The sequence below is a fragment of the Archocentrus centrarchus genome, chromosome 11 (genome assembly GCF_007364275.1).
Source record: "Archocentrus centrarchus isolate MPI-CPG fArcCen1 chromosome 11, fArcCen1, whole genome shotgun sequence".
NCBI lineage: Eukaryota > Metazoa > Chordata > Actinopteri > Cichliformes > Cichlidae > Archocentrus > Archocentrus centrarchus.
In genome coordinates, this window is record NC_044356.1 from 3,455,628 (window position 1) to 3,479,660 (window position 24,033).

A 24,033-nucleotide genomic window follows, 5' to 3' on the forward strand; every position below is an offset into this window, starting at 1 on the left:
GGGATTCAGAAAGGCTGGAATAATTGGAACTGCAGCTGACGATGAGTCTGACTAACGCGACACAGAAGAGGAAGTGGCGCTTCGTCTACGGAGTGTACGGAATTGTTTAGAAGTGACACCGAGGATGAAGAATTCAATGGATTGATGGTTTGGTTAACTTGTTAGTATGTTCTTTATGCTATGGTTATCTGAATAACTTAATGTTACGTTAACATACCGAACATGTGTTCGTTGTGCGTCATGTAGCTGAATGTGCTACGTTAGCATAACGTAGGCGTAACCGTGTTCGTCCTGTTCTTTAATCCATTATTATTTTAAATTGCCGTTCAAGATGGAATTTCTGCTCTGGGTCTTGGATTCTATCAACCCCCCCCCCCCAAAAAAGTGCGACTTATAGTCCAGTGCGACCTATATATGTTTTTTTCTTCTTTATTATGCATTTTTTGGCTGGTGCGACCTATACTCCGGAGCGACGTATAGTCCGAAAAATACGGTAAACGGCTTCAGATCGGCAAAGTTTAAGCTGGAGTACAGATGTAGACAGGGATGTCCTCTGTCACCCCTTCTGTTTGCAATTAGCGTTGAGCCATTGGCCCAAATCATCAGGGACAATGATGAAATTAAGGAGATTTTGATTGGCACAGAAGAACATAAAATATCACTATATGCAGATGATGTTCTAATATATTTAACCGATCCCACAACATCAATTCCATGCCTGAAGGGAATGATTTCTGTTTATGAGTATTTTTCTGGCTATAAAATAAATGTTAAGACAGAGGAAATCGATGTTTATAACAGTATCCCACTGGGGGTAAAACAACAACGTGGTTTTAGGTGGCCTAGAGAGGGCATTAAATATTTAGGTATCAATATCCCCCTTTCATTAAATGATTTGTTTCACGCCAACTACAGTAAAACACTGGATATAATTATTAAGGATCTAGAGCAGTGGACGGCGTTGCCTCTGTCCTTCATTGGTCGCTTTGAAACCATTCGCATGAATCTTCTACCGAGATTATTGTATTTGTTCCAGATGTTGCCAATTGGAATATCAAAATCTATGTTCACTGATTTGTATAAAATAATATTAAAATTCATATGGCAGAGCAAGCGCCCCCGTATGAAATCTAAAATGTTACAGAGAAGTAAGGCAGAAGGGGGGTTTAATCTTCCTGTTTTAAAATATTATTTCTGTGCAGCACAATTAAAGCCTTTAATTTAATGGATTCAAGGGGATTCCCACACAAGATGGTTGAACACTGAACAAACGACATGCCCTGAACCATTAAAAGGTATTGCCATTTTTAGATATACCAGTAAAGGAACTGCCAATGTAGACTAGAACCACATTTAACATTTGGAACAGAGTACGAGTTGCATTTAAGTTGCCAAGAGGATTATTAATATTAACAAGTATTGGACATATTAAATCCTTCACTCCTAATTCCTTAAACAAAGGTTTTACAAAATGAGCTGATCAGGGGCTTATGTTTCTACATCAGTTAATCAACGGGAATAAGCTTATGTCATTTGAAGAGTTATGTAGGTACTTTCCTCTCCAGAAAAGTAATTTCTTTAGATATTTATAGGTATGTTTTTTTCTGACTACACATTGCGACTGGGAAAAAGTATTAAATCCCATACCAATACAGAATATTCTAATTCAATTCCAAAAAGGTGAACGGGACAAGAAATTGATAACAAAGTTATATAAGATTTTTCTGTCAATTAATTTTAATAGGGCCATTTGGACAAAACAAAGATGGGAGGGAGAGATGGCCAAAATTATTTCTGATGAAATATGGGAGGGGCTCTAGACTGAGGAACATCAGGCTCCAAACTCAAATACACGGCGGGAATATAAATGGAAAATTATTAGTAGATATTTCAGGACCCCAGATGTAGTCGCTAAGATAGATCCTAATACAACATGTTTGTGTTGGAGAAACTGTGGCTCAGCAGTGCCCAATCATACACACATTTTTTGGTCATGCCCTAAACTACAAAACTTTTGGGATGAGGTGTATGAGGCCATAAACCAAATTTTTCAGGAGGTTATACCAAAGGACGTAACAGTCGCATTACTTGGTATTATACCTGCTGGTGTGCAAGGACAAGCTAAATCATACCTTTTAAATGTCCTTTTCTCAACAGCTTTGAAATGTATCACAATTAGATGGATGCAATTAGAACCACCCTCCTATAACTCCTGGGTTCAAAAAGTAAGGGAACTGTACCAAATAGAAAAGATAACACATTTATTAAGACTTCAAAAATCTACGTTTAGCCTATGGTGGGGTCCAGCAGAAGCCCTATCCATGTAAAGGTCCAATGAGATGGGGTTTTGGTTTATGGTGCCTAGCTTTACCATCCAAACTGAATCCCTCTTGTTTCTCTTTTTTTATTTATTTACTTTTTGTTAGGATTGTATGATGATGCTGAACCCACATAAAAGAGTAAAATGTTATGCTGAGATGTTTAATTTGTGGAAAGATTCTACATTATTAACATGTATGTTAATTATTGCTGATGCTGGCTGTGTAACTGCTCTGTTAAAAAAATTAATAACAATTTAAGTTTAAAAAAAAAAAGAGTTATTTTTTACTGTAGTCATACAGTAAAAACAACAAAAAATGATGACAAAATAAAATGAGATTAAGAAAACAAAATGAAAAACAAATACAAATACAGCAAAAGAGCTTCGGAATTATAAATTTATTATTTTTACTCATGCTTACATTTCACAATCACATCTTTTAATAATGAATAAACTTTTTAAAATGTTTTAAAAAGTATAATTATAATTATTGTACTGTACTTTTACTGTATTTTTTAATTTAAAAACTGGTGTGGCTCCACGGTACAGCGGTTGGCTGTTGGTTCTGTCCCAGAAAGACAGAAAAGCCCTTTGGTTTTGGTTTTTATCATATTTAACTTTAACTGGTCTTCACTGATGATTCTGCATTTTTCTAATGAGTATTTTCACCTCTCTGTACTTTACTGATTTATGATTGATTGCTGTATTTATTGATGATAGTCTAATTGAGTTCAGTCAAGTTTCTTCAGTCAGTTTGTTTTTCTGGCAAATTTAGATTTTCTTTCCATCACATAACAAAAGAATGGAAGGAAATAGGGACAGCCATATGTGCTCCACTGACCTCATCAGACAGGAAGATCACCTGCTGACTGACCAGATGATTCGATGATGTCACACTGCCCCAGCTGCTGATGCTGCTTTTTTGTTTAGCTGAATTTAATCTTTGTATGTTTACCATTGTTTTTATTTTATGTTTTTTTTTTTTTTTCCATTTAGTGTGTTTATTCCCTAACAGTGTGCTGAGGGAGCTGAGGGAGAGAGCGATGAAGACCTACCAACCAAATCATCCAGTGTAAGCTCAGGGTCTACACACATTTCTGTCTGAAAACAGTGAGGCAGCTCAGATTAATGAGAGGAGGCTGAAGGAGGACCGACACGGTTCTGATATCAGGGAGAAGTCACTGATAGAAGCTGCTGGGCCTGCGTGGGGTCCTGAGGATGGAGACTCAGGTGGAGCTCATCTGACTGACCATCAGATCCTCCATGTGTTCATGAACAGACAGCTCAGCTCATTTCTGCTCTCACTAAAATCAGCAGCACTGAGGAGGAAGTAACACTGAGCGTGAGGACAGAGAAGAGTTCAGGGCAGCGCTCACAGCTTTGAGCTGATTACACACTTGTTCTGATAACATCTCCCCTCCTAAACATGAACTCTCCTGGTTGCAGCTATCACAGCCACAACAGGCAGCAGACAGGATTATTTTCACCATTCGATTTTGTGTAATTTGCAGTAAATTGTGTGCCGCAGACTTTGTAATTCACATTTGTGTGACTCATTTAAGTATTCTGCTACTGAAATGGAAACTCTTATAAATACATCTGCTATAAGGCCGGCCGCAAAAATACTCCTGCCTTCAGTCACAATCAGACTCTAAACATTGGTATATAAAATTCCAGCTTTTGTCATGAATATTTTTCACAGGCTGCTCTCGTTTTAAGTGACCCGCAGAAACAGCAGGGCTAAAACAAGCTGGTGAAGTAAGATGTGCATTTTGTAGTCCAGCTTCTGCACATTGTAGTTTAAACACAAATTCTCAGAGCACTGCTGTCCCCGTTTCCTAAGTCTTTATCAGTGCTCCTACCCAGCGGTTAGGAAAAGGAGACAGGAAGGACTTCTGAAACACACCAACAGTCTTGATGTTGGACTAAATCCTGAGTTCGTGTGTTTGTTGGGAAGCTGCAGCTTCACTTTTATTTGATGTTTTTTCTTCTAACTTTCGCTTAATCCCACAATTCTTACCTTAAAATTTTAGAAAAAGACCTGATATATTGTTAAATATGACAAGTATAACATGACAAATAAACAGAGAGGACTGGTTTCTAACCGGCTGCAGGCCCTCTGCCATCTCTCCAGAGCCGATGTGCGTAAGGTGGATGAAGTTAGTCGGTTCTCCTATCATACTGCGATCAATCTTCCTCCTCTTCTTCTTCTATGAAGACACAGACAAACATTCCCCACATTATTAAAGAGTCTCTCATGTGTGTGTTATTATTGTGTGATACTATGCTTATCTATATTTGAGCAAGATGACAAAAGCCAACAGATAAAACATCCTCCTACATAAGGAGTTAATCATAGAGGTCCACAGAGATATCTGCTGGGAGTGATACTTTTCATATTATACATGCTTCTTCCTTTAGGTAATTATTATTAGACAATACCCATCTCTGATGAGGATATCATCCATCCATTAATGAAAATTTAAATAAATGTAAAAGATAACATTACAGCCACATTTCATAACAGAAACCCTTCAGCAGATGTTTTATTACCTTCGGCAAAACCACTTTTTCCCTAATTTGGAGGCTTTGCCCTAAATTTTGATCCAAATACTTTTAGTCACCCCTGGATTCATGTTTTCAATATTAACAATACTCATTAAATTAAATCAACTGTAAGCATGCTGTAAGAAGTTCATATTCTGTGATTATCGTTAACATTTCTACAAATACATTTTGGTAACCACATCCTAGAACAGACACAAAACATTTCCATGGTAAACAAATTAGAGAAAATACTGCACTCTGTACATGGGTGTATACTACATAACGTCTTTCTATTTATATAATCTATAGTGATAAGGTAGATATAATACATACTTACAAAGTATTCACATCATATTAAAGTCATGTGTATACAGGATAATTACTACATAATGCGCCCATACTACATAATATCAATGCATTATGTATGACTATAATCATAAGGCAACCATGTTGTTTACATTTGAGCAATATTGCTGAGCAGTAGGTATGGCTTTAATATTGCTCAATGATGAGTCATAGTCTGTTCTATTTATGTTCACGAGTCATCCCTGACCAACAGCCAATCAGAAGTTGGTATCACAGGCTAATCAATCAGGCTACAGCCTAGAACTGATGTTCTGATAACCAGACTGGATCTTTACCTGGAAGTTTCTCACTATCAGCTACTGCCAGCTGTTCAGTGACTGAGGTCAGCTGATAGATATGGGGAATCTGCACTTTCTCCATTTTACTCAATAATGGTCAAGTAGATACAGTCAATCACACAGCACAATATGATCACTAAGCCAATCAGGCATGAAAAAGAGGCTGCATATCATTAGCATATATTATCATAGCATTAGCAGCCTGAAATCCTCCATGTTGTTTACTCTCCACTTCAGATAAATACAGCCAAAATGTACAAAGGTACTAAACTTCCAGAAATATGAATATCGTGTTGTACATCTTTGAAAAACACATACGCCAAATTTCAGGCTCAACTCCTTGTGCTTTTTGAGTCAACAGACTGGAAAGGTAAAACCCAGGGATCTAGCTAGAAGCAATTCACAGCCCGGCGGTATCAGTCGACTGGGTGGGGGTTCCCACTGGCTTTCTGACAGCAGTTCCGATAGCATACTGGTGACATTCCTCAGGCCCTGTCTTATCTCAAAGACCTCATAATACGTATCACCTCAATAGAGCACTTCGCTCAGAGACTGCTGGCTTACTTGTGGTCCCTGTGGTAATCGAAAACCAGAGGTGAGAAGTAATGAAGAACAAATTCTTCATTACTGCACATAAGTAAGTAGACTTTTCAGGTATCTGTACTATTTTCTAACAACTTTTTACTTTTACTCCCTACATCTTTACACAAATATCTGTACCTTCTACTCCTTACATTATCCAAACAGTCTTCTTACTTTAAGTTTAAGACATTTGAGGGGAGTTTTCACTGCACGCTTTCAAACATCAAATTGATTTGAGCCTAAATGGAGGAACAATAACACATAAGGGACGATTCTGTTGGTGTATCCATCACCAGGGCCTATCACATAGAAAGAGATGGAAGAGGCAAAAACATTCATTTTATACATCATTTATAGCGCTTGTAATGATGTTTTTGGTGCAGCTGTGGTCACAATACTTACACACCTGACTAGTGTTATGGAAGGGGGGCGAGCATAAATGGAGTAATATTTTAAAGTGGCAGGTAACTTCAAATGCAGCATTTCGAACAGCTCATCAAATACCAGCAAACACACAAACTGTTTGTGCGCAGTTTGTCACACAGTGTGTCTGCGAGCTGAAGGTCCAGCTGCTGAATTTCCCAGAGTGAGAAAGTTCACTCAGAGATGGAGAAAGATGGAAGAAAGAGGAAGCAGAGAGGTTAAAGGTCAGGACTGCTCAGTGACATCTGATAAACTGGGAATTTAAAGCTTATATTTTTAAAATCAGATACTGGATCTGTGTATGATGTGAAGTTTTTCATATACTGAAATGTCCTGCAAAATAAACTGAGGTACACTACCTCTGTGTTATTCAAATACTGCAGTTTAGTGCAGGATAAACAGGTTAGTTTGCTGTACTGTGGTGCGTTTGCAGTAAAGCTCTGTGTTGGACTGGTGCAGAGTGGCTGTGGTGTTCATGGTCAGTTCCAGGTTACATCAGTGCAGCAGAGATGAGTTTGAATTTAAGCTGATGATGCTGAGATTCATTCATTCAATTCAACCTTCACACCAGCTGCATGCAGTCAGCATGAAGACAGTATAAACAGTACAGTACTGAGTAGGGGTGGCTGAATTCAGTTCATGCACACAGAGCAGCAGCAGCTGATCTCAGCCTGCACACAAAGAAAATCTGCTGGAGCTCTCAGCAGAAATGACTGTGATTCTTTACCCACACTGAGCCACTACAACTGGACTGAGGGCTCCCCCACCTGCTGAACCCCCTGATTATTCTCATTTTGGTGTTCAGGTGTTCCAAAGAACTTGTGTCGCCTGCTCAATGGCTCGCCAGAAAGTATATTCATGTACATGAAAGTTAAGTGTTGAGCAGTTAATATTTAAGGATAGATTTTACAGTAATTGTTCTTCATGGGGTACTGTATAAAATTCTATTTAATACATGAAAGTTATTTCATTCAATATTGATAAAGATTGTGTATCTGTGTCTTTTTTTCACTTTCAGGTGTTGTGTGTTTTTTGTATGTATTTTTTTAAACAGGTGCAGGAGTTGGTGAACCCTTGTATGTTTCTGCCTGGGCTCTGTCCCCTTTTCTTTTCTCAAGAGGAGCCTACAGAGAGCTCATCTTGGAAAAGCCAATATGTTTGGCACAACAGTGTGGGCTTATAAAAATAAATTGATAAGGATATCTGACATAGGAAATCCAGAGATGAGACAGCTGAGAATAAATGATGGAAAGAGTGATTAAACTAGCATCAAAGGAGACGGTGTTATGGTTCCTGTGCTCTGCAGCGATCCCTCAGCGTCTCCCTGAGCTCTACAGGTCTGCGTGCTATCATCATCAGCGTGGATCACCGACTTTGTTATAAAATCAAAATCAGAAATTAAAAAAAGAAAGCATCAAAATCAAATAAAATCATTTATAACAAAGTTTGGCTACATGTCCAATGTGTAAAATATAACCGCTGATAGCTCTCTATGCTGCATTCAGGGACGCTCTGAGCCCTGGCAATCAGCCACTAAACGCCTCATTAAAATCCCATTCTGCTCCCAGCTAATCCGGCTGTGTGGAAACACTTCTTGGCCACAGTCACCATCATTTAGGTCTGATTTAAGAGGCTTATGCTCCTCAGGATTATCAGAGTTCTTATGTAACGGCAGCTGCAGGTCGAAAAGACTGGAACAGAGGTCAAAGTTCATTGATCAAAAGAAATCCAGAATTTCTGGAAAAGGAGACACAAAGTTCCTGGAACAAGTTCAGAAATTTAAAAATGAAAACAGAAAGCCGAGAGACTAAAAGTTGATCATGAGGGGTTTTTTTTTTTTTTTGCTTTGTTGGATTGTTTTCATATTTTCAAAATAAATCTGCACAAGGATTTTAAAAATAAATCTTTGGCATTTATTGAAATCTGACAGTGACTTCTTTTAAATATTTAACTAATTGTTCTCATATTTTATTGATTCCTCAGGATCTAAATAAGCAGTCTGACATTAATTAGAACAGAAGTGTACAGAGTGTGGGTGGCTTTCAAATGCAGTAAGACAGTAAATGAGGTAAACAAAGAGTTTGATGCTGATCAGATCTTAAAATGATAAGTGTGTTTGTCAGTGTCTCTGCTGATTGGCTGAAGTTTGATTTGTTCATCGGTTTTTCAGCTTGAAAGAATGAAGCGTGAAACACCTGAAGCATCAGTTAGACGAAGCTTTACAGCAGAGTTAAGAATCCGTGTTTATCTTCTTCAGCATCTTTTTAGCTTCACACCGAGCGTGACTGCAGATTAGACGCTGAAATCAGATGAAACTTTCTAAACAAACACAGACAGATATCAGACACACCGTCACTCTCCGCTCTTAAACTCTTCCTCTGAATCTTTCCTGAATCAGACGTCAGGCTGACGAGCCTGCTGGCATCCTGTGGTCGACCAGCTGGAAGTGAATCATCGCCGCTCAGCCTGCACGCTGCCTCCTGCCTCCTCCGCAGGGACGGCTGTTGTCGTGGCAACAGCAGGAATAAAACAACAACTGGGCAACGATGGCTGACAGACTGGAAGAGTCCTCTTTAACTGAGCAGGATGTTACAATAATGGCCATTAGTCATCCAATCAGAGCGAAGCACACTAAGGGCTCTGCCTACATCCTGTTACATCTGAGGTAGAGGTGAAACACCCCGGGGACCCCACATTTACTTGATTACACTGTTTTTGGTAGATTTGTACCTCTGTTGTCCTTTTTTGTCCTTTTGTGATCTTTTTATTTTTTGGGGGGCTGTTTTTACTTTGCATTCTTGTCTCTCTCTCTCGCTCTCTCTGTGACTTCCTTGTGGAGATTTTTTATGTTTTTTAAAAAATATTTTTAGGTTGGCCTTTTTACTCTTTCTATGAATAAACTACTGCGCAGAAGATACTCCACTGTATTTGTCTAAGCAGCCAGACGAATGCTGAAGCTAGTTTAAAACTAACTGCTCCCAGATTTACCCCTGAACAGATGTCTGGTTACACTAAGGCTTTCTCTGTGGTCATTCTGCATCGTTGTGGGTAAACTGTGTCTGTTATAGGGCTGCAACGATTCTTCAAGTAACTCAAATAATTCGATTATAAAAAATCCTCGACACAAATTTGTTGCTTCGATGCTTCATTTAAACTCTGCAGCTCAGGTGTCTGTGTAATCGGACTGGATCACCGCCGAGACGTTTTTCCACGCCTCCAATGCTCTCTACACCCGTGTGTCTGAGTGTGTGTGTGTGTGTGTGTGTATTGTGCTCACTGTGCTGAGAATTTCAGCAGTTAGCTACCAGAATGGATCCCAAGCCCCACATATTGCTAGCGAGCGCTGCCATTAGCACTAGCAATTGTTTGGTACCAACAGGGAACACCTGTACTGAACACCTGCTCAGTACAAATTATTGATGCTTTAATCCCTGATTAGTGACTAAAAATAGACCTGCAATAGAAACGTATTTAGGGGGACGAGTGTGAATACAAAGCATTATAACATTTAGCTTGTGCAGCCCCCAGTTTTTCATCAAAAACTCTGATAACACAACAGCAGCAGCTGTTTTACGTGCTGTTTGTCTGCACATGTGCAAAACAACGAGCTCAGGTGGAGCAAAAGGAAACGTTTTTCTATTGTCCAAATCAGCAGCGCTTGTTCCTATAACCACCTTAAAACCTTTGCTGGGAAACAGCTGGAGCTCCTTCATCAACCACCTGATCAGTAAGTGAAGAACAGAGAACTTTGTAGCTCTCCATTCATTCTGTTTGTTTCACAGCGAACTGTAGTGCGGACAATAAAATATGCAGATGAACTGTTAATAAGACAAAATATCGATTACTAAAATCGATAGCTGGAGCTCTAGTCTGTTATTTCACTCTCCCTCAAATTTCTCACAGCAGTTTTTTCTTCTTGTTTTAAATCTATTTTAATTGTTCATTCAACAACGTGAAATTAAAAATGCCCAAAGTCTGTGAAAGAGACCTGAATTTGTCTGGTTGTGCTGAGCAATTTGTTGTAGTTATTTTTGCTCTAGTTGACTCTTTTGGATTAAACATAATAATAATAATAATAATAATAATAATAATAATAATAAATCTTTGGGGGTTGTTTTAGAGATTGATGTATTCATTTTCCATCCATCCATCCATCCATCCATCCATCCATCCATCCTCTTCTGCTTTATCCGGGGCCGGGTCGCAGGGGCAGGAGCCTAAGCAGAGAAGCCCAGGCTTCCCTCTTCCCAGTCACCTCCTCCAGCTCATCCGGAGGGACTCCAAGGCGTTCCCAGGCTAGCCGAGAGATATAATCTCCCCAGCGTGTCCTGGGTCTACCACAGGGCCTCCTCCCGGTGGGACATGCCCGGAACACCTCACCCAAAAGGCGGTCAGGAGGCATCCTAATCAGATGCCCGAGCCACCTCCACTGGCTCCTTTCGATGTGGAGGAGCAGCGGCTCTACTCTGACCCCTCCCGGATGGCTGCACTCCTCACCTTATCTCTAAGGGAGAGGCCAGCCACCCTTCGAAGGAAACTCATTTCTGCCGCTTGTATTCGCGATCTTATTCTTTCGGTCACTACCCAAAGCTCGTGACCATAGGTGAGGGTAGGAACGTAGATCGACCGGTAAATCGAGAGCTTCGCTTTTACAATAAGCTCCCTCTTCACCACGACAGACCAGTGCAGCGTCTGCATCACTGCAGAAGCAGCCCCGATCTATCTGTTGATCTCCCGCTCCCTTCTCCCATCACTCGTGAACAAGACCCCGAGATACTTGAACTCCTCCACTTGGGGCAGGAACTGTTCTTGAGACGGAGAGGGCACTCCACCCTTTTCCGGCTGAGGACCATGGCCTCAGACTTAGAGATGCTGATTCTCATGCCGGCCGCTTCACACTCGGCTGCGAACTGTTCCACTGCGAGCTGGAGGCCCCCCCCGATGAAGCCAACAGGACCGTGTCATCTACAAAGAGCAGAGATGAGACTCTGAGGCCACCAAAGAAGAAGCCTTCCGCCACCTGGCTACGCCTAGAAATTCTGTCCATAAAAATTATGAACAGACTCGGTGACAAAGGGCAGCCCTGACAGAGTCCAACACCCACAGGAAACGAATGACTTATTACCGGCTATACGGACCAAGCTCTCACTGCGGTTGTACAGAGACTGAATGGCCCGCAACAACAGGCCAGACACCCCATACTCCCGCAGGACCTCCCAAAGGATACCCCGAGGGACATGGTCAAATGCCTTCTCCAGGTCCACAAAGCACATGTAGACTGGTTGGGCAAACTCCCATGCACACTCGAATATCCTTGAGAGGATAAAGAGCTGGTCCAGCGGTCCATGACCAAGACGAAAACTGCATTGTTCCTCCTGGATCCGAGGTTAGACTAACAGACGGACCCTCCTTTGCAGCACCCTGGCATAGACCTTACCAGGGAGGCTGAGGAGTGTGATCCCCCCGAAAGTTGGAGCACACCCTCTGGTCTCCCTTCTTAAAGATGGGGACCACCACCCCGGTCTGCCAATGCAATGGCACTGCCCCAGATCTCCACACGATGTTGCAGAGGCGTGTCAACCAAGACAGCCCTACAACATCCAGAGCCTTCAGGAACTCAGGGTGAATCTCATCCAACCCAGGGGCCCTGCCACCAAGGAGTTGTTTAACTGCCTCAGTGACCTCACCCCCAGTGATGGTCATCTCCCTCGTCCCTAGACTCTGCTTCCACTACAGAAGGCGTGTCAGTGAGATTCGGGAGGTCCTCGAAGTATTCCTTCAACCGTCCGACTATAGCCTCAGTTGAAGTCAGCAGCACCCCACCCGCACTATAAACCGTGTGAGTGGAGCATTGCTTTCCCCTCCTGAGTCGCCTGATGGTTTGCCAGAATCGCTTCGATGTCATCCGAAAGTCTTTTTGCATAGCCTCACCGAGCACCTCCCACACCCGAGTTTTTGCTTCGGCCACTGCCCGAGCTGCATTCCGCTTGGCTTGCCGATACCTGTCAGCTGCCTCCGGAGTCCCACAGGCTAACCAAGCCCGATAGGACTCTTTCTTCAGCTTGATGGCTCCCTTCACCTCCGGTGACCACCATCTGGTTCGGGGGTTACCACCATGACAGGCACCAACCACCTTGCAGCCACAGCTCTGAGCAGCAGCCTCAACAATGGAGGTGCGGAACATGGTGTATTCGGACTCAATGTCCTCAGCCTCCCTCGGAATGCTGTTAAAGTTCTGCCGGAGGTGGGAATTGAAGATCTCCCGGACTGGGGCTTCTGCCAGACGTTCCCAGCGCACCCTCACAATACGTTTAGGTGTGCCAGGTCTGTCCAGCATCTTCCCCCGCCACCTGATCCAACTCACCACCAGGTGGTGATCAGTTGACAGCTCAGCTCCTCTCTTCACCCGAGTGTCCAGAACATACGGCCGCAGATCTGATGATACGATTACAAAATCGATCATCGACCTGTGACCTAGAGTGTCCTGGTGCCATGTGCACTTATGGACATCCTTATGTTCGAACATGGTGTTCGTTATGGACAAACTGTGGTTTGCACAGAAGTCCAATAACAAAACACCATTCGGGTTCAGATCGGGCAGGCCGTTCCTCCCAATCACGCCCCTCCAGGTCTCACTGTCATTGCCCACGTGAGCATTGAAGTCTCCCAGCAAGACTATGGAGTCACCAGATGGAGCACTCTCCAGCACCCCGGCCAGCGACTCCAAAAAGAGTGGGTACTCTGAACTGTCAGGACCCATTCCCCAGCCCGAAGGCGCAGGGAAACAACCCTCTCATCCACGGTGAAAAGTCCGACGTACAGGCAGCAAGCTGGGGGGATACAAGAATACCCACCCCAGCTCACCGCCTCTCACCGAGGGCAACTCCAGACTGGAACAGAGTCCAGCCCTTCTCCAGGAGACTGGTTCCAGAGCCCAGGCCATGCGTTGAGGTGAGCCCAACTATATCTAGCTGGTATCTCTCAACCTCACGCACTAGCTCAGGCTCCTTCCCCACCAGAGAGGTGACATTCCATGTCCCAATAGCCAGTCTTGATAGCCGGGGATCGGTCTGCCAGGGCCTCCGCCCTCGGCCACCGCCCAACACACACTGCACCCGACCCCTACGACGCCTCCTGCGGGTGGTGGGCATACAGGAGGGTGGGCCCATGTAACCTCTTCGGGCTGTGCCCGGCCGGGCACCACGGCTAATGCCCGGCCACCAGACGCTCTCCCTCGAGCTCCCTCCCCAGGCCTGGCTCCAGGGTGGGGACCTGGTAACCCTATCCCGGACAGGGTAAACTGTTCCCTTGTTGTTACAAACATAGGGGTCTTCTGAACCGCTCTTTGTCTGGACCCTCACCGTTTGCCATGGGAGACCCTACCAGGGGGACAAGCCCCCGGGCAACATAGCTCCTGGGATCACTGGGACACACAAACCGCTCCACCACGATAAGGCGGCGATTATTTTATTTTGGGAGTGTTTTGATTTTTTTTAAATATGTTTTAAACTCTTAGTTTGACTCTTTGAATTCCTCTTCCATGCAGCAGTGCAGACCCATCACTCCTAAATTTACTCCCTAACATTTGTGTGTCTGTTCTTTTCCATGGCATTGGTTCTTTTGTACTGTTTTTCTGGTCATTCATTTAGTTTTTCTGGTCATTTCATGTCTCTTTTGAATGGTTATATTGATCTTTCCATTAGATTTACAATTTTAAACAACCACTCAGTCCACAGTCGTCCCATTCAGACATCCTACCACACTCCAGTCAGATTATTTCCAAGACTTCAAACTTTTAATCAATTATTTTCTTAGAATTTTTAATGGTTTTCACATTTCTAAACCTTCCAGAAAATTCATCAAACTCCAGGTAACAGGAACTGAACTGATATCAGATTTAAAAGGCACTCACTAAGCAGCTTCACGGAGTCTGAAGCTGATCTGAGAGCAGCTTTATTGCATAACACTGAGACGCTGCTGAGCAAACAGCAGAAGAAAAAAATCTCCTGGCAACAGCTGTGTTGAGTAGATAAACAGCAGCTCCCCACCACCCTTATCATCATCATCATCATCATGTAATCAGTGAGTCAGAGCAATCAAAGCTGGGGACAGGCTGGAATTTCAAAATAAAAGGCTGAGGATCAGACCCAGTGCCAGCTGTGTTTTATGGTGCAGACTGGCCGACAGGAGGCAGGTGACATCATCCACATGTCCTAAACAGAGCCAATAGTCCCTGAGCGGGGGCCTTGTGCGGAGCTGCGTATTATATCAAGCGCTGCAGTGTTTACATATGAATGAAGTCAGACAGGTTCTGACTGACAGAGAATTAAAACAGTTCAAGTAAAACTTAAAAATTACTTTCCCAAAAAGACAAAAGATACACAATCACAGTTACGGCCAGTTCCCCAAAAGGTTCTGAAAATAAAATAAAAGCTGAATGCAAAAATCTTGTTATTTTTGCTCTTTTTCATTGTACAGCACTTTGTTGCAGTTGCTGTTTTTAAAGTGCTTTAAAAATGAATAAAGTAAAGTAAAATCATTTAAAGCTGATATTTAAGTGGAAGTAGCACAAAGACAATATATTAAATCCGGGTGATTTGCTCCTTTTTCGGAAATATTTGTTCATTTTATTTGATATTTTTATTGTATAATTTATGTGGGATGTAATTTCATGTGAATAAACCTTTTTATTACATTGTTAAAGTACACTGTTCAAAAAAATTCAAGAGACACTTTGAAAACACATCAGACCTCAATGGGAAAAATCCTGCTGCTATCATTACTGATATGGACGGGGTGATGTGTTAGGAATGAAAGGATGTTACAGCGTTTAATAGAAATGAAAATGATCAACCTACAGAAGATGAACTCAACGACTCCCCAAAAATCAAAGTGAAAAAAAAAGCTGCAGCAGGAGGCAACCTGAAATTCACTGCAGAAACTTAAATGGTACTCAGCAGATTGTATGGCCTCCACATGCTGCCTGACAACATCGGGGCTCCTAATGAGATGATGGATGGTGTCCACGGGGATCTCCTCCCAGATCTGGACCAGGGCATCACTGAGCTCCTGGACAGTCTGAGCTGTAACCTGTCAGAGGGGCTGAAACATCCCAGAGGTGCTCTATTGGATTTAGTTCAGGTGAGAGTGGGGGCCAGTCGGTGGTATCAATTCCTTCATCCTCCAGGAACTGCCTGCATACTCTCACCACATGAGGCACCAGGAGGAACCCAGGACCCACTGCACCAGTGTAGGGTCTGACAGGTCCAAGGATTTCATCCTGATACCTGATGGCAGTCAGGGTGTTGTTGCCTGTAGAGGTCTGTGTGTCCCTCCATGGATATGCCTCTCCAGACCATCACTGACCCACCACCAAAGCCAGTCATGCTGACCGATGTTACAGGCAGCATAACGTTCTCCACGGCTTCTCCAGACTCTTTCAGGTCTGTCACATGTGCTCAGGGTGAATCTGCTCTCATCTGTGAAAAACACAGGGAGCCAATGGTGGACCTGCCAGTTCTGGTATTCTATGGCAAATGCCAACCAGGCTCCACGGTGCCGGGCAGTGAGCACAGTGCCCACTAGAGGACGTCGGGTCCTCAGGCCACCCTCATCAAGTCTGTTTCTGAGTGTTTGGTCAGAGACATTCACACCAGTGGCTGCTGGAGGTCATTTTGTAGCTCTGCAGTGCTCATCCTGTTCCTCCTGCACAAAGGAGCAGATCCCAGTCCTGCTGATGGGTTAAGGATCTTCTCCTGTCCAGCTCTCCTAGAGTAACTGCCTGTCTCCTGGAGTCTCCTCCATGCTCTGAGACTGTGCTGGGAGACACAGCAAACCTTCTGGCAATGGCACGTATTGATGTGCCATCCTGGAGGAGTTGGACTACCTGTGCAGCCTCTGTAGGGTCCAGGTATGACCTCATGCTACCAGCAGTGACTCTGACCCTAGCCAAATGCAGAACTAGTGAAAAACAGTCAGAAAAGATGAGGAGGGAAAAATGTGAGTGTCCTCCACCTGTGAAACATTCCTGTTTGGGGGGTTGTCTCATTGTTGCCCCTCTAGTGCACCTGCTGTTAATGTCATGAACACCAAAGCAGCTGAAACCGATTAATGACCCCCTCTGATACTTACTAACCACATCAGTATCACAGAAGTTTCACTGTCTTGATATTGTGATTAAAAAGTGTTCCTTTTATTCTTTCGAGCAGTGTATTTGACCACCCACTCTTTCCTCGTGTTTACTTCTGTCATAGCCTCTCTTATTAAGCCCAGTCATGTTAATAATTAACCTTATTAGCTGGCAGATGTTTCACTATTTTTTTAAGCATTACACAATTTCTGTTCCTCCCGTTAAAAATTTATTGAAAAGTGTTGCTGACAACAAATTTAAAATTACCTGAACAATTTTCAAAAAAGCTTCTTTTTCCTGTCTGTATTGTTTTTATGAATGTCTGTAAATGTCCTCATTTACATTTTTCACAGCATCATGACTTTATTGGAAACAGTTGTACAAAGAGATGAGGAGAAAGTAAAAATAACGTGATTGAAAACATCTCTTCCTGTCCCACAAACGTCCATTTGAAGCCTTTTTGTGCAGCTGGAGCCGCTGCTGGAGTCTGAACCTGCTGAGTTTTACAGTCGAGCCTCACAAAGAGACTCAGTCTAACTTCCTGAGTGAAGTCACTGCTGGCATCGGTGTGTGTCTCACTGTGTTTATTAAAGGTGTATTGTTGTGGTGCCACAATGGAACAAACAGAAAACTATAAATACAGGCAGAGGAAGGCGGGAGGAGGAAGAGGAGGAGGGTCTCTGGAGAGGAACAGCAGAACTTCCTCATCACCATGAGCATACAACACATATACAACACAACACCATCATTCAGATGCACACACTCATCACTGAGAACCAGTGACTCTGCAGATCGGCCTCTCTGCTGATTAACTGTTGGTTTAGTCTGTAAATGTGTCATGGAGACCTCCCCGGTCTCTGCAGCAGTCTGTTACATGTAGCACACTGTTGTTTATGATCTGTTTTTTTGATGTGACATGAAGAGTACAAAAAGGGAACTGAGAGGCTGCATTAAGAGGTCAGAGGTCACAGAGAAAGGGGAAGTTGTGCTACCTCTTAAGTGCATGTGTATTTGTGAGCTTGTATCACTATGTTATTTGGAGCACTGTATATTTTAGGGCTTGTGAGGACTTTTGTGGAAGAATATACTTCCTCCTGGACAGACATGCAAAGGCTTTGAGGGTTCCCCTTTAGGTTTCATCTGCTTAGTTCAATTGTATTATTATGTAGCACCAAATCACAACAGCAGTCATCTTAAGGTACTTTATACTGGAAAGAAAACAGCGTACAATATTATTACTCAAGAAAGAACGATCCAGTGCTCCCTAAAGCTAGGACATCTTACTACTCATCATTAATTGAAGAAAATAAGAACAACCCCAGGTTTGTTTTCAGCACTGTAGCCAGGCTGACAAAGAGTCAGAGCTCTGTAGAGCCGAGTATTCCTTTCACTTTAACTAGTAGTGACTTCATGGATTTCTTCACAAATAAAATTTTAACCATTAGAGGAAAAAAAATATTCATAGTCATCTCACCGATACATCTTGATGTACAGCTACTTTCAGCACTGCTGGTATTTGTTTAGACTCTCTCTGATTGATCTTTCTGAGTTAACTTCAATAGTTACTTCCTCCAAACCATCATCGTGTCTGTTAGACCCGTTTCCTACCAGACTGCTCAAAGAAGTGCTTCCATTAAAGTCTTCTTCACACAGTAAGGTTAATTATGGAGTTCCACAGGGTTCTGTGCTAGGACCAATTCTATTTACATTATACATGCTTCCCTTAGGCAGTATTATTAGAAAGCATTCCATATGCAGATGACACTTTATCTATCAATGAAGCCAGATGACGCACATCAATTAGTTAAACTGCAGGAATGTCTTAAAGACATTAAGGCCTGGATGACCTCTAATTTCCTGCTTCTAAATTCAGATAAAACTGAAGTTCTTGTGCTCGGCCCCACAAATCTTGGAAACATTCTCAAAACTTGGAGTCATTTTTGACCAGGATATGTCCTTCAATGCACATATTAAACAAATATGTAGGACCGCTTTTTTGCATTTGTGCAATATTTCTAAAATTAGAAACATCCTTTCTCAGAGTGATGCTGAAAAGCTAATTCATGCATTTATTACTTCTAGGCTGGACTATTGTAATTCATTATTATCAGGCTGTCCTAAAAGCTCCCTGAAAAGCCTTCAGCTGATCCAAAATGCTGCAGCTAGAGTACTGACAGGGACTAGAAAGAGAGAGCAGATTTCTCCCATATTGGCTTCTCTTCATTGGCTCCCTGTTAAATCTAGAATAGAATTTAAAATTCTTCTCCTCACCTACAAGGTCTTGAATAATCAGGCCCCATCTTATCTCAAAGACCTCATAGTACCATATCACCCCAACAGAGCACTTCGCTCTCAGACTGCTGGCTTACTTGTGGTTCCTAGGATACTTAAGAGTAGAATGGGAGGCAGAGCCTTCAGCTTTCAGGCCCCTCTTCTGTGGAACCAGCTTCCAGCTTGGATTCAGGAGACAGACACCCTCTCTATTTTTAAGATTAGGCTTAAAACTTTCCTTTTTGATAAAGCTTATAGTTAGGGCTGGATCAGGTGACCCTGAACCACCCCTTAGTTATGCTGCTATAGATCTAGGCTGCTGGGGGGTTCCCATGAAAATTGAATTGAAATTGAATTATCTCACCGGCGGTGGTTTAGCCACCACACAGCAGCCCATCTTGTGCCAGAAGTCGCTCATGCCGATGCTCCGTCTGTCCAACGGCCGGATGCTGCTTTCTGCTGCTGCCCTGCAGGCCGGAGGAGGAACTACAGCCTGAGGGTAATCCTGGGGCATTCAGACAAAAACTTCACCGACACCAACACTCAGAGGACTAAAACCCTCCAAATACACCCCCGCCTCAGACTGAAGAACAATCAGATCAAGTCAGGATGTCCAGGGATTAACTGAGTGGGTCTTCAGCAGGCAAAGGAAAACGTGTTCATTCTGTAAATCTAACAATAAAAATCTCCAACATTTGTGTTTTAAAATCCAGACTGTGCAGAGTTCAAAGCTGCAGCTTGATCTGTGAAGACAGAAAAAAAATAAAAAAAAGAAATTACAAACATGTTTTTATAATTATTTTCATTTCAAAATGTATAAATTAATTTTTTCTTTTGGTGTTTTTAATGATCGATATAATTTTCCATACAGATTTCATAATAATCCCACAGTTTTAACAGCACAAAGAAAAAGAATTTCAGTTTCACTGAGTCACTGAGAAGCTCACAGATGAGTGACGGTGTTGAGAAACCAGCTTGTGTAAGTTTATCTTTGGCAATCTCATTTTTTTCCTAATAATCTTTTCTCACTTACAAACGTCTCACATTGCATAAATATGCAATCCAATAAATTTCTCTCTTATCACCAAACTCATTTTATATTAATGGACTTTACACTGTAACACTAACTAAAGCTGTTTCTCTAATCACAATATCTCCTTTATTTTGAAAATCCTTGCAGATAAATTCAGTTATTGTATGGCAAAGCAAAAAAAACCAACAGAAACACCTGAACCACAGCGGCTGTCACAGGTAAAGAGTCATACACAGCAACCGTCTGATGTATTTGTATTTTGAAAATATCAAAAACTTTAACAAATATGTCAGTTTGATTTAAAAAAGCTTGGTTGTTGCTTGTTTTTGAGTAATTCATGTTGCTACAGTTTGTTAAATCTGTAAGTTAATTATTTAATCATGCTGACAGGAGTAGGAAAAATACTCTCAGGCTCCGCAGGTTAAGACATAAAAGCGTGAATGACCTGTAATTTCAATCATAATTGATTTTGTATTTATTCTGTTGTTACTATAATTTATTCTGAAAGGTCACATGTTGGACCGATGGTATCAATACAGCAGCACAAATGGAGAAAACTCCAGAAAACTGATCCAGAAACAGCAGATACTCACAGACAAATCTGCGGTGTGCTGAATGAAGAACATGACCATGAAATAACTGAGACTACAACAGCGTCTGAAACCCAAAAATGTCCTTCAGCATTCCTCACATGGCAGGAAAACGGGAACACGCTCTGTCACCGAGCTGCATGGGAACCAAACCCTCAGAGACGTCAACACGGGAAACACATCAGGCATGACTAAACACTGGGTGTGGTCCAAACTCTCTCTCACTCTCACACACACACACACACACACACACACACACACACACACACACACACACACACACACACACACACACACACACACACACACATACACCCTTTTAATGTGTGTTTCTGGGCGTTTCTCTCTAACTGTTGGTAAGATGAAGCAAACTGATCCTGAAACTTGACTCTAAATGTTGATTAAATCACTCAGACCTGACCTTTGACCCCTCAGATGGGATGTTTACAGACCAGTTATCAGAGTTTTTTCCTTTTGTTGTAGTTTTGTTTTTTTTCACACTTAGTTTCAGTTTCTAGTTCAGTTGTAGTTCCTCTGGTACAGACTACCAGCTCACTGCTTTAATAAAACACAATTAAAGTCGCTCATGAAGACAAACGCTGAGCTGCACGATACTGCAATACAGTCACGAGTACCAGCAGACTTAAAAGATGATTAAAAGCACTTCAGCTCTTGAAATATAAAAAATTAATCACAATTTTATTGCAAAAAAACAAAAACAAATCATGTTTGCTTTTATAGAGAATCTACAAAAATGTGAAACACTACACTAACATACTGATTTTCAGCTGTACTGAGCCACATGTGCTGCTTCAGAGTAATAAAACTTTAACAGACTTTTAAACTTCTAACCTTCTCCTTGACCTAAAAGCATTGAGTGACCCCGTAGAGGACCACAGGCCGGTCGCATGTCTGTGTAGTCTCGGCTTTTTGTGGTTCTGCAGAGTGGGACATCCTTCGGCCCGTGAGTCTGTGATGAAGTGACGTCAGCTCTAAATTTAAACGCTGCTCGGATGCAGAGAGTCGGGTTCAGCTCCTGATTACACGCAGGACTAAAGCAAGTTCCTGCTCTGGAGTCCGTCCAGCACATTTCAGCAGACGATAAGGAAAGAATGTGGAGGCCAGAAACATGTAGCTTCACGCTCCACATCCACCCCGATCAGCAGAGAGGAATTCAGCCCACGGCTCCGACACCTGAAGGAGGCCCAGAGAGGACTTCCTGCATTCTTCTGTGTGAATCAGATGATTACGTTTACATCATGTTTCATCCTGACCGAGCAGCAGAAAGAGGGCGATTCTCCTGAAGTCTTCACACCAAGTGAAGTTCAGCTTCTCTTCAACAGCCTGATTAAATCGGGCTGACGCAAAACCTCAAACACCCTGAAAGTCTGTCAGGAACAAACGCTGTGTTTGGACTGAGACTCAGATTCTGGGTTTTTATAAACGTCAGGTAGAAATAATCCAGACGCTTCCTCTGAAAGCCCGACAGATGAGCTCCAGCAGAACCTTCTTAACTTTGCAGGTTCTGAACACAGTTTGGATGCAGCCGGAGTTTCGGTGACCTCCACCCACAGCCACGGACGGCTGAACCGTTTCCTCCCGAGGCTGAGGGGATAAACGGGACCTCTGCTGCAGAAAGCTCAGAGGTTTCTGTGGCTGAATGATGTGAAATCAACAGGAGGTCAGGGCAGATGTACGACTTTAATCTGGACTAAAATGAAAAGTTATATTTTCTTCTTTTTGTGATTAAAGCTAACAACTAACATTTGACTGAAAATAAATGAAAATCAAACGTCGACACAGACGCGGGTGGTACGCTCTCAGACTGCCTGCAGGAGTGACTGAATGAGCAGATGAAAGGCTTCATGCGAGCTGCTGTTCAAACTGTGTGTGTGAGTTTCTGGGTTTGTTAGCAGAATATTTGTCACATGATGTCAGCGTGAGGAGGAAAAACAGCTTCTCCCTCCCCGTCTGTCTGCAGGTGGTACGGTCCGGCTGCTGCAGGTCTGGATTTGGGAAGTGAAACAGCGTCTGCTTAATTCATGTGAGGAAGTTTGAGGTGGAAGTGAACTACAGAGTTTCCATCCTGTTTACTGATTTCATCGCACATCATGACAGTTTAAAAATCTCAGAGACAAACAGAAACCAACCCGCAGACATCATGTGATCACCATCGTCACCGCTGACCTCCTGATCTGACATCAGCTGAACATTCATCAGCCCGAAGACTGAATCAGGCGAAACTCCAAGAAAACAACAGCAACAACGACCTGTTTGTGTTTGTGGGACGATGGCCCGCAGGTCACATGATCACACTTTAATCAGCTGAGAGAGGACGGCAAAGACGACTTTATTTAAAGATGCCTGCTGAACAGTTTTACACTCATCAGTGACTCATTTTACCAGCTTTGATATCTGGAAGTCATCGAGCCTGAAGTTTAATGATTTAGTCCTTCAGATGCTGAACAACCAATAATTCTTAGCCACTGTTTTTGAACCTCCTGAGTCATCATTTTAAAGCTGAATAATCTCTCCTGCATACATCCTGCTACACAATTCTGTGTTTTTATCCTTGAACTCTGCTACAGCATCTCTGAGGATCACAGATCAAAGTAATGCTTCTGTTTCTGACACTGAACCTCAGTTCTCAGCTCCTCTGTCTGAAACAAGCCGACTGAGCTCCTGTCTCTTTAAGGCCTTCCTCAAGGCCTTTCTTCTGATTGGCTAGCCCCTGGAAACCTGCTGAAGGGCAGATGCTCACTTTTTTCTAATGTAGAAAAACAGTGACAACATTTCTGATTTCATATGACGACATAAAAAGAATCTGTGACACACTGATGTTTAAAAAAAACAAACATCAATACACTGACCTCAGTATTTCCTGCTTTTAATATAAATATCCCACCCTTGGATTATCCACACAGGATTACAGTCTATAATCTAATAAAAAATATTCAATACAAATATTTCCACGTTTATCCTCTGTTTTAGCTTGGCTACCAGCACTTGACTCGTCTTCCTATTTCCATTCACACATTTCTTTTTTCCTCAATTAATTTGTTTGAGTTTTATTTCTTTAACCCATCACAAAATTTCAGGATTAAAAATAGTCCAATATGCCGATGACACCCGACTGTGTGTGTAAGCTGAGGTAAATAATTTAAAGTCTTCCCTGAGAGCTGAATTCTTAGATAACAGGCAGAGTGAAGTGTTTCATTTTCTGCTTTCTGGATTCACTTCCTCCTTGCTAAACTCAGACGCTCACTTCCTGCTGCTGCTTATCTCAGCTGATAAGAAAAAATATGAGGGCCTCCTCATTATGCTGAGGACCGTTTACAGAGCTGAAAAACAGGCGAATAAATAAATTCCCATCTTTGGTGACAGAAACTATGAAAGTGATTAAAATATTCTCTATATCCTCCATTCAGGGCCAATAACTGTAAAAACACTCAAAGCAGCCTGTCTGCATGCTCACAATATAGTTTTATTTATGC

At 42.4% G+C, this 24,033-nt stretch overlaps 1 protein-coding gene across 3 annotated transcripts in view; it reads right to left on the minus strand.

Annotated features, from left to right (window-relative positions):
• cdc42se1 (CDC42 small effector 1) overlaps positions 1 to 24,033 on the minus strand; it is a 36,483-nt gene that overhangs the window by 6,450 nt on the left and 6,000 nt on the right. Inside the window, exons 1-3 of one of the 3 annotated variants that reach the window (XM_030741079.1) lie at positions 21,392 to 21,411; positions 19,281 to 19,659; positions 4,426 to 4,530 (exon numbers count right to left, since the gene is read on the minus strand). In XM_030741079.1, coding sequence (XP_030596939.1) covers positions 4,426 to 4,530; positions 19,281 to 19,430 — 255 coding nt within the window. In that variant the 5' untranslated portion in view covers positions 19,431 to 19,659; positions 21,392 to 21,411. Of the gene's footprint in view, positions 1 to 4,425; positions 4,531 to 19,280; positions 19,660 to 20,542; positions 20,681 to 21,391; positions 21,412 to 24,033 lie in introns of those variants that run through there. The other 2 variants (XM_030741077.1, XM_030741076.1) reach the window with 2 other exon arrangements.